General features: G+C 46.5%; 1 protein-coding gene across 8 annotated transcripts in view; it reads left to right on the forward strand.

Moving 5' to 3' along the window:
* The window catches only part of LOC104999534 (glyoxylate reductase/hydroxypyruvate reductase-like), a 14,660-nt gene extending 3,763 nt beyond the window's left edge, over positions 1-10,897 (forward strand). For all 8 annotated transcript variants that reach the window (XM_010855081.1, XM_010855077.1, XM_010855080.1 and 5 more), the window contains 5 exons: positions 683-1,067; positions 1,967-2,138; positions 3,573-3,751; positions 5,086-5,182; positions 9,868-10,897. In XM_010855081.1, coding sequence (XP_010853383.1) covers positions 686-1,067; positions 1,967-2,138; positions 3,573-3,751; positions 5,086-5,182; positions 9,868-10,024 — 987 coding nt within the window. In that variant the 5' untranslated portion in view covers positions 683-685 and the 3' untranslated portion in view covers positions 10,025-10,897. The remainder of the gene's footprint in view (positions 1-682; positions 1,068-1,966; positions 2,139-3,572; positions 3,752-5,085; positions 5,183-9,867) is intronic.
* Positions 10,898-11,549: the final 652 nt, after the last annotated feature.

The following is an 11,549-nucleotide window of genomic DNA, read 5'->3' on the forward strand; positions in this document are numbered from 1 at the left end:
GGAGAAAGAAATTCTATCATTGGAGTTGACAGAGACATTTGTAGAACAGCAGTGAGAAACAGTTGTTTCTAGGCAATTATTTTATGAAGGGAAAAAAGAAATAATTAAGTCCAAGTTGGAACCTACTTATTTGGTTTAGCATTTCATAGCCATATCTAACGGAGAAGGCCCCCAAGAAGTTGTTTTTTTAGCCAACTATGCTCTGAACTTTGAACACATTTTAAACATTTTTAGCCAAGTTTGTGACCCGAAGATAAAATGCACTCATTAGCCTCAACTCTTGAAAGCAGCTGGTTTTCTTTTTGGAAGAAAGCTATAAAATGTTTCAAAAAAAATCTTATTTTAAATTAGGAACAAGGAACATAAAAAATTATTTAATTCATTTGACAGACAATAACAAATATCTTTTACTTTCACAGTAAAAAAAAAATCAGTTACTGCAGCTGCTACGGCCAAAGGGCAGAAATAAAGACCCATGTCCAATAGGAGGAACGTGGGTCTGATGAGGTGTTGGTACCTTCAGAGTCCTGGTCTGTTCTGGTTCAGACTTTACAGGAATTCATCCAGGAAATAATTCCAGTCTTATAGTTCAGAAAATCTAAAGAATAGTAGAAGAGCATAGAGGTTGTTCTCTTGAAAACTCTCTGCTCTGACAGCAGAAATTATATCTGTCTTTCTGCAGGCCATGGGTGATCAGGACCTACCTGGAGTTCTGGTGTCTGATCTTGAAGGACCACATGGTATATGTGAAGATCATGCTGAAGACCTGAAGAGACACTTTAATCTCATTACCATGCAAGACTTTTTGGAAAATAAAGCACAGCTGGGTCCCCAGATCCAAGCTGTGTACATCTGGTGTGGAAGGCCGGCTGTCAGCCAGGAGCTCCTGCACAGCCTGCCCTCCTTGAAGATCGTGGCCAGCGCAGGGGCAGGGCTGGACCACCTGGACCTGGGGCTCATGGCCAGCTTTGGTGTGAAGGTGGCCAACACACCACATGCTGTCTCCAGCCCCACAGCAGACCTGGGGATGGCCTTGCTGCTTGCTGCAGCTCGGAGAGTCGTGGAAGGTAAACAGCCAGGAGATGTTGGTTTTCCAGATTAGATGACAGATGTTTAATATCACACCTGATAAAGCCCTGGTCTCTTCACACTGTGTCCAGGACTTTGTGGCCCTGGGGCGGGAGCCAGTCTTGGTTGCTACAGCCTAGTCAGGGCCGGGCTCAGCACCTGCACACATGCAGTCCACATGGTCTGTCTGAACACTGTCTTTTCCTCCACCACCTTCTACTCACTGTGCCATGGGGGTACCTGTACATGTGAGGTAATTTCAGCACCACTAGGGAAATGCCCTGGGGTGGTCCATTGGCCAGTCAGCCTGCTACCCTGGGGTGAAGGCCCACACATGAGTAGGTGAGACGCCACCTCTCCACACACTGGACATCACTGGGAGTGTTCTGGGAAGGACAGCGCAGCATTCAGCACTTGGCCGTCATCCTGGTGAAGCTCTGGGGTGAAGCGGCTTGAGGAGAGGAGGCAAGAACCAGGCTGGTTCTCTTCTGATTGCTGGTTCACACGTGCACACTCACACATACATACACACTTGCATATGCACATAAGCCATATATAAACACATATGCCATCACATACACATACATGTAGTCACAAACGTACAGACACAAACACCAGAACCAACAAATTTTAACCACAAGTCCTCCCTTAATGTGAAAGAAGTTGCTCGTTTAAAGCATTAGGCCAGGAGGCTCAGGTTTGTGATGAGGAAACTGCTGTCTGATCCATCCTTCTTCCTGCAGAAACATTTTGCTGTTGTATAGACATGCCTGAGCACCCAGGGTCCACCTCGGGCTTCCTTCAACCTCATCTTTCAGTCAGGAGGTCCCGTGAGGGTTGTGGGGATTCTGTGTGTGGTGCTGTCCACACTGCCCACTCTGCACCTTGTTTATTTCAGGTCATCAGTTGGCTGTTTCACCACATACAGAGAACTTTCCTACAGACTATATGGGTCAACAGGTGACTGGGGCCACTCTGGGAATTATCGGCATGGGCAGCATTGGCTATAAGATTGCTCAAAGGGCCAGAGCATTTGAAATGAAGATTGTCTATCACAATAGGAAACGCAGGTAAAATTCAGAAAATGGACTTGAAATTAACTGAGCAGAACTTACATCATCACTGACTTCAGTATGGCTTCAATATATTATTTCTTCACTTTTTATTAGATTCCCTTATTCTGTCTCCAAAAATCAGGGTTGATGATCAAAGAATGGATTGTAGCATTTTTATGATTCCCTAAAAATGTGGCAGGTAAGCTTCTCTTCATGGAAGAAATTTCACCAGAGGAAAGAGATTTTGGCTCACCTACAGTTATGTGCTTTTTTCATTTGTAAACTGATTCTTTCTGACCATGGGAGATGCTGCCCACACTTTAATACACATAACCCAAGGGCACAGGGCTTCCCCCAGCAGTGCTCGGTCTGAAACCATCCTCCTCATACTCCACGAGCAGCATCTGGCCCAGCGCCCGGTCTTTTGATTCTGTCTCAGACCTGCCTGTTTGCTCTCACTTCACTGATGCCTCCTGCCTACGCCCTGGCTTTTCTCACCGGCATTCCACTCCCCCAAGGGGCTGCGCTCTGTTCTTGAATGTCAGCCCATTTGCAGACCAGCTGGAGAAGGGTGCTGTTCAGAGCCTTTCAGTGGCTTCTGTTCCCTGGAATAGCTTTCTACTTACAGAGGCAGGGTGACCTGGGAGACCTTCCATTAGGACCGCCCTCTTCAGTCGATGTGGACACAGTGGACAGTGGTGAGGCTTCAGTAGCTGTCACAGCTCCCAGTGTGGTAAGGGCCGATGCAGAGACCAGGGCTCTTCGGGACAGGCATGTGATACGAGCAGGGCCTTCATAGTGGCTGGGCATGCTGGCTATTCCTTTCCTCCAGGCAGTCCCCTGGCCAAGATGTGTAGAAAGAATCCATACAGCTTTGTATTGCTTATTTGTAGGGCAGGAGTGACTACCAAGGATGCTGAGACCTTCTGGAGCTTGGCATTTTTGTTGAGTAATCAGCTGCCTGGGGTGGGCCAAGCAGGAGCTAGGATTGAACCCCAAACAGCACACAAGCTGCCTGCACCAGAACCTTGGGTCCTTGCTCTCTGTTGAACACATGGCACTCCCGACCCTCTCCCATTTTGTTGTTTTTTTCTGGAGTTTCTGACATGTTTGCCCATATCCAGCAGTGTCTCATGTCACTGAAAGCATGTCTGACACCATCGGCTGTGCCAGCCTCTGGGGGCTCAGGGCTGAGTGAGAGGAAGTTCCTGTCCACAAGAGGCTTGCAGTCTGGTGTGAAATGCCACAGACACAGGGCTCAGAGCACCCAGAGGCACAGGTTTCCACGGGTAAGCCCTGAGCTCAGGGTCTAGCCACCTCTGAACCCACATGGGGTCTGGCCCCATGGGGGACATACTGAGTCTGCAGCCCTCTCAGAAACTCCTTCCTGGGGCAAATGGATGAATTTCTAAGCAGAGAACATGGTCTTCTCCCTTGTTCCCTTCATAGAAAATTGGAGGAGGAGGAAGCTGTTGGGGCCATTTACTGTGAGAGGCTGGATGACCTCCTTCAGTGGTCAGACTTTGTGATGTTGGCTGTGAGCCTGACGCCACAGACCCAGGGCCTGATCAGGAAGCGGGAGCTGAGGTTAATGAAGCCCACCGCCATCCTCGTCAACATTGGCAGAGGTACCCGCTTCAGCTGTATGTGGGCTGGAGGGCTGTGCAGAAGGACCCCCAGCCCTGGCCACTCTTTCAGCATTTCCAGTCAACCTTTTCCCTGAATGGTTTGAAAAATCCACTAGACTTGTGGGTGGTGCGTTAAAGGGATTATACTTTATATTTAGAGGTATTTCTGATTTTTATCTTCACATCATTTTGAGCCTCAAATTAGTAACATAAAGAATGAGAATGCTGAACCTCTGTGGGAATTTCATATCGCAGTGTGGGCATCTCCTTGGGAGGGCCATCACAATTTGACTTTCCACGTGTTATCAAGCAAAAGTTAGGGGCATGAATTTTCTGAGCCTCACTTAGTTTGGTTATTTGACATTTGCATAGAGCTTTGTGTGTCTGTGTACAGGGAGCCATAGGTCCTGTGTTGTAACTAAGTTCTCTGGAGCATTTGTAAAGGAGAAAACTGGGTCCTCAATGCTGGGGACGTGAGCACGTGTGAGGATTGGTACTGGCATCACACTTGCCGGCAACTTGACTTTGGGGTTGGGGGCCAGAGGACGTGTGAGACCTGGCACTACCAGCAGCTACCTGGATCTCTCATCTTTAAACCCAGATAATAGTGCTTGCCATGAAATCCCACAGGGCCAAGCTAGTGTGCTTGAAGGTCTCGAAAATTCATACCCTGTCGACAAGCAGGAACGACCAGTGCATTATGTGCTTTTGGTGATGTCAGAGGTTGGAGACAAAGATTCTAGAAAACCAAACACCCCAGGAAGGGCCTGGAGGTAGGTGTCTCCACCAGCAGCATGTGCAGGCTGGGTGCTGTCTTGACCAGTGGGGCAGCTCAGCCCACCAGTGGGAAGGGGACTTCTCAGCTGCTGTTCAAGCAGGCCCTGCTATTTCATGTTTGAAATGCAGTTATGGTTCATGTTTGTGGCTGCTTGGTTTTTTAGCATGTATATAAAACTATTATCCGGGGGCTGCTTCCTGGAATCCTCTGGTGGTTGGGAGGTGGTGTGGTGAAGTGGCAGGGCCCAGGCTCAGGGCCGGACAGACCTGGGTTCAGATCTGGGTGGATGTGTTAGAAGTATATGACTTTGGCTGAGTATGTCACCTATAAAATGAGTATTGTCTTCTGCTGGGTAAGCAGAGTCAGTAAGACAGCATCTGTGAAGGGCTTAGTGCACTGCCTGGCACATGGCAGGCTCTCAGTGTCTGAGAACAGATTGGCAGAATGAAGTTCACATGCTTTTTGTCAAACTTCTGACAAGATCAAGATGTGTTTCAGTGTAACCAGAGAGCACTGCCTAACTTGGGCCTACAGAGGAGGGATCTCATCCACCCAGGTCTGCTAGTTGATCAAGAAGCCCTGGTGGAAGCCCTTCAGACCGGGCTCATTAAGGCGGCAGCGCTGGATGTGACGTACCCAGAGCCCCTGCCCAGGTAAGGAAGCCAGACAGGATCTACAGTTCTCTCCCTCTGGGTGGGCGAGGCCTCAGACAGCTGTTGCTTTTGGCTTCTGCGGCCACGTTGAGCTGCCTGTTGCAATCACATAGGGTCTTGGCCTTGGAGCATGCCCCTGGTGACCTGTCCATTTCTGCAGTGGGTCAGGCCTCTGCTTCAGCACCTCCACAGACAGGGCACTCAGGGCACTGGGGCCCCAGACCCCATAGATGGAGAACGCACAGAATAGTCTTTCTCAGGTTGAGCCAAATAGTCCTTCCTTTACCCGTTATTCTTCGCTTTACAAACCTTCAGATAACCACCACATTCTACCATAGTCTTTTTCTTTTTTTTGAGGCTAAATATCTTCATATCCTTTACTTGTAGCCTAAATGATGTCATTTCCAGACACGTTGTCCTTATTATTGCCTTCCAGCCCTTTGAAAATACACTGCTGAGGACTGTACATAGTATTCAGGTTGTGGTCTGACCACTGCAGCGAAGTTATACAGAGGTTGTGTTAGCAGCATGTTTCCTCACAGCCTCACTGCACCTTAACTCATTAAGTGTTTTAGTTAGTTAAAGTTAAAATTGTTATTCTCTCATTATTTTTTTTTAAGTTTGTGTGTGTGGAATTTTACATTTATTTGCATTTACTTTCATTTGCTTGTATGTTTTGACCGTGTGATCCAGCCTAGTGGGACTGGCGTCTTGATTATCTTATTTATTTTGAATCTTGATGCTGTCATTTGTTAAACCAACTATTCCTAACTTTGATTTCCATCCAGTAAGCAAATTGCTGTCAGATGAATGTTTTGACCAAATTTGATATCTAAGTTTATCAAGATTGGCCTTAGAAATTAGACATTTCTGAGAAAAACAATAATTTATTGAGAATAGTTTCTCAAAATGTGGTCTGGAGATCATTTTAAGGGGTCTGTGAAGTCAAAACCATTTTTCTTTTTAAAGGTCTAATTGGCTTCATTTAATAATTCATAATCAGCATTCTGTCTAAAAGGAGACAGAAGTTTCCACATCGGAACTGTTTTCCTGATGCATAAGCAGTTGTTCATTTCCACTCATGTTTTCTCACAAGAACACAGCAGGGTTTCCTCAGAATGTGATGACATCATCACTCAGACAGTTAATGAAGTGTATGACTGTATTACATTGTTTTCGGTTTTAATTTCTAATACAATAAATGTTGATAGACATAATCCTCATAAACACATGTTCTTTGGGGTTCTCAATTTTTAAGAGTGTAAAGGCCAAGTAAGCAAGCCACTCAGTTCAGTCACTCAGTCATGTCTGATTCTTTCCAACCCCCATTGACTGCAGCATGCCAAGCTTCCCTGTCCACCACCAGCTACTTGAGCTTACTCAAACATCAAGTTGGTGATGCCATCCAACCATCTCATCCTCTGTTGTCCCCTTCTCCCACCTTCAGTCTTTCCCAGCATCAGGGTCTTTTCAAATGAGTCAGTTCTTTGCATCAGGTGGCCAAAGTATTGGAGTTTCAGCTTCAGCATCAGTCCTTCCAGTGAATATTCAGGACTGTTTTCCTTTAGGATGGACTGGTTTAATCTCCTTGCAGTCCAAAGGACTCTAGAGAGTCTTCCCCAACACCATAGTTCAAAAGCATCAATTCTTTGGCACTTAGCTTTCTTTATGGTCCAGCTCTCACATCCATACACGACTACTGGAAAAACCATAGCTTTGACTGCTGCTGATAAGTCACTTCAGTCGTGTCCGACTCTGTAAACCCCATAGATGGCAGCTCACCAGGCTCCCCCATCCCTGGGATTCTCCAGGCAAGAACACTGGAGTGGGGTGCCATTGCCTGCTCCGATAGCTTTGACTAGACAGACCTTTATTGGCAAAGTAATGTCTCTGCTTTTTAATGTGCTGTCTAGGTTAGTCATAGCTTTTCTTTCAAGGAGCAAGTGTCTTTTAGTTTCATGGCTGCAGTCACATCTGCATTGATTTTGGAGCCCAAGAAAATAAAGTCTGTCGCTGTTTCCATTGTTTCCCCACCTGTTTGCCATGAAGTTGTGGGACTGGATGTCATGAGCTTAGTTTTTTGAATGTTGAGCTTTAAGCCAACTTTTTCACTCTTCTCTTTCACTTTCATCAAGAGGCTCTTTAGAAGAGAGCCACTAATCTAGAACAAAAAATAATTTCAATATAAATAAAGAAGCATGAATATTTTAGACAGTGGCCAACTTACTCAAAACTGAGATGTCATGCAATCACCCCTGTTGACTAACCTGCTAAAAAGAGCTTTTTCTCACAAGTCACAGGGCAAATATCAGTGTTATATCCCAAAGCTAAGTTTATCCTAATAGGTGATGTACTTCCAGTGTCCCATGTGAAATCATTTTTGTTAAAGCTCTTTTGCCAAGATATTTATCAGATATGTTTGAGTTTTCATCTTTGTTTTTCAGGGAGACATTTTGATGCTGCTCACTGTGAAAAAAAAGTAGGAAATTCGAGGTTATTTAGTCATACTACATAAGTATTCTTTATTTTACAAAAGGATTTACTACAAATTATTTTAAGAAGTTTCATTTGCCAGTAGGGCCAGGGGTCCCCAAGACTACCTTCAGCTTTAATGATTGGCTGGAAAGACCTGCAGAACGCAGAAAAGCTTTTATACTCACAGTTAACAGTTTATTACAGTGAAAAGACATAAGTTTAAAATCAGCAAAGGCAGAAAACTTCTAGAGTGGAGTCCAGGAGACCCAGGCTTATCTTCCCAGCAGAGTTGTGTGGACAGTGCTTATACCTCCAGGAATGATGCATGACAACACACATTAAGTGTTTCCATCCAGGGAAGCTCACTGAGCCTTGTATCTGGGCTCAGTCATGTAGGCATGGAGAACCCACTTGTCTTGACACTGACTTCTTAGACTCCAGCTCCTACAGAGGTCAAACTGACACAGACTGGCCAAGAGCTCTAGGCAAACAAAAACGGGCATTCATCACAAATTAAACCACTAGCAACAACTCTCTGACTTTGTCCAAGACCCCAAGTATCAGACACTCTTACCAGGCAGTAGGCTGAAGGGCTCATAAGGTTATCTCCCAGAGGCCAGTCAGAGGCCAGCCTTGTCTTTGGAATGTGCAGGATTTAAGAACTCCAAGCCTGCCTGCTGAGTTAATTCTTTATTACACGGGCCACCCCTGTGGCCTTTCAGTTCAGTTCACTCAGTCGTGTCTGACTCTTTGAGACCCCATGGTCTGCAAGGCCCTTGGCCTAGGCTGTCTCACAGCAAAATGATAATTTATTGGAGTATCTACATTTAGTACAGTATTTATATGACAGGTTCAGCAATAGTATTGGTATGACTGCCTAACATTTGAAGGAGTCACTGTGGGACAGGGATAAGATTTAAAGAAACAACTAATCCATTGTTTTTTTGTAATTTTTGATTACTTGTTGCCCTCAACCTCTTCATCTACCACTATTTGTATGTTATGATGAGCGCATGTAGCACTATTTAGTATATAAAGTTAGGTGATATTTAGCAAAATCCAGTAATTCCTCAGGCCGGTCATTTCCCATTGATCATCAATGTCAGTATTATCATCTGACTTACTTTCATGAGGTAGTTAATCTTGTCAACAGTGCCAGTGTTACAGCATATTGCTATACACTCATGGTACAATGCAGTTTAATTACATAAGTCAATTGCAGAGATATTTGCTATGCCTTCTCAACACAAATGTTTCTTGCCTATACATTCAGATATTCTTATGGGCAGGTGTTGGGTTCCAAGTCAGTTGGGACAGAGTGTCACCCTGTCTCACACCCTTGTACCTAGACTGTTTTCCATTGTGTGCAGTAGGGCCCACCTGCTTCATAGGGGGAAGACAAGTGTTTTTCAGAATAGTCCTATCCCTGCTAACTGTACCACACAATACAACTTACTTCAATCAGTCTTGGAGGTGAGGGTGGTTGCACTGCATTGGCATAAATTACAGGTGCCCATAGAGAACTTCCATAGGTTTGGGGGTCCTTAAGATTCCCAAGGGCATGCCCCTTGAGCCTCAGTAGCTATTGGGCCAGGGTCGGGGGGTCGGGGGTTGGAATCACTGCCACATGGCTACTTTGGCCTCTGTCTGTATTAAAATAAAGAGGCTCTGTTGGGCTAGGTGACAGCACTTTTCCAGTCCTGAGTTCTAATATTATCCATCATTATGCTTGAGTCTGCCTGACCCAGTTCACTAAAACCTTATCTTTCCAGGCTGTCTCCCATTCTTTGCCTTCTTCCTGGAAGAGAGCTCCCTCTAACCTGCTAATCCTAGTTAAGAAATCTTTTCCCTCTGAATGCCATTCCCATTAAAGGTGCACTCATCTTGTCCCATCATGCCTGAATCAGCATGTCTCCCCAAGGCCCTTTCTTATCTTGCGGGTCACAGTCATTTAATCCATCACGCATGTTCTGCAGTTGTGAACTAATGGCGTGGGCGCAGTTAGGATATGTTACTTTACATCCAGAAACGTTGGGTTACCCAAACCAGGGTTAGATGAGCGGTGATCATCTAGAGTACATCTAGGTATCATCTCAGTACACCATGAGGCCTCCCACAGCCTTCCTCATCTCAGAGTGGGGATGTGAGACCAGAATATGAAGTTAAAGAAACCAAATGACTCTGTTTTCCTCCATTAATCTGTATTTCAGAGATCATCCTTTATTGGAGTTGAAGAACGTCATTCTGACACCTCACATTGGAAGTGCAACTCATCAAGCAAGACGACAGATGATGGAAAATTTGGTTGAAAGCATCCTGGCTTCTCTCAGTGGCCTTCCTATTCCTAACGAAGTGCTGCTTAAATGATTTATGTGAGTTAAGAGTTCAGTGGGATGGAAACAGCAGATTAAATGGGAAAGAAACACTTTTGTATACTTTATATTTGAGTCCATTATATAGACTGCATTAATACTTAGATGAAACACTTAAGGACTAGTCATAATACTTATCACCTGTTCAAAGTTTGCTAAATGCTTTCCTCACATGCCCACCTCATCCTCAAGGCAGCTGTAAGAGGGAAGTTCTGTTACCATTCATGATGAAACTGAGCACAGGTAATTACTTGTCCACAGTCCAAAAGTCTGCACTCGGTCTATGGGTTTCCCCGTGAGTTGTGCTGCTTTCAATCTTGATAAATTCTGGTAAATTGATTGGATTACATAGTCTTCCCTGACAGTCTAATCACTATTGCTTTGATCATTAAAAAAAAAGGATAATTGGGCACCTTCTATGTGCCAAGTTCCCACTCAAGGGTTTACTTACTAGTGGGGGAGAAAACCAAGCAGTGCCAGGAAGTCTGTGCTGAGCGCGAGCAAAGGAGTGGGAAGAGGGTGCCTAGAGCGGAATTACCAGGGGTGACCTTGAAGAGGGGTCTGGGGTGAGGATGCCTCCTTTCTGCAGCAGTTTGGAAGCTGTTTTTCTCCTCCACATGGACTGTCGAGCAGGTGTCACGGAAGTGAGCAAACGAATTAGTAGCATAGAGAGGAAGGAACTTGATCCTTCCTAGTTGTGCCAGCAGCGGGAGCTCTGCTCCAGGACGCCGGCTTTTCATTTAAACCACCGAGTGAGGACGGACCTTACTTCCCTGCTCCACATTTGATGTTCTGTAGCAAGGGAGTTGCAACGCCCCCATCTCTGTTAGCTCCGTGCGCGTGCATAAAGTATTCCTTGCTCTGCAGTCTCCTCCTCCGGGTGTTTTGCGCGCTTCTCCAGCAGCAAAGCCCAGCTAACGCGGCACTCGTTGGAAGAGCGGCGGCTTCGTGGCTCGCCCTCAACCAGCACATCCTGAAGTCCCGCCTCGCTCCTCAGGTTGCATCGTGGCGCTCCGCTCCGCACCTTGATATCTGGCCCCACCCACGGGCGCCCCGCCCAGCCTACGGTGCACGGTCCCCTATCAGTCCCGCCCCTCCCCGCACATGCTTCCGCTCGGCCTCCTAAGGGCCCGTCTACTCATCCCGAGACACCGCCGCGCCCTTTCGCCCTGCCCACAGTCTCCCGGCGACTCCCAGCATGCCCAGCACTTGGCCCAGAGCCGCTTCACCGGTTCCCCTAACGCGTCTGCCAGCCTCACGTCGCCTCAAGGCCTCAAGGCCATCGCTCCGCCCTGAGTGGCAACGCTCCACGTCTTCCTTGGCAACGTAGGCCAGCCACGCCCTAGTCTACATCAGTTCAGTTCAGTCGCTCAGTCTCATCCGATTCTTCGCGACCCCATGAATTGCAGCACAACAGGCCTCCTTGTCCATCACCAACTCCCCGAGTTCACTCAAACTCACGTCCATCGAGTCAGTGATGCCATCCAGCCATCTCATCCCTTCTCCTCCTGCCCCCAATC

The sequence above is a fragment of the Bison bison genome, unplaced genomic scaffold, assembly GCF_000754665.1.
Source record: "Bison bison bison isolate TAMUID 2011002044 unplaced genomic scaffold, Bison_UMD1.0 scf7180017864353, whole genome shotgun sequence".
NCBI lineage: Eukaryota > Metazoa > Chordata > Mammalia > Artiodactyla > Bovidae > Bison > Bison bison.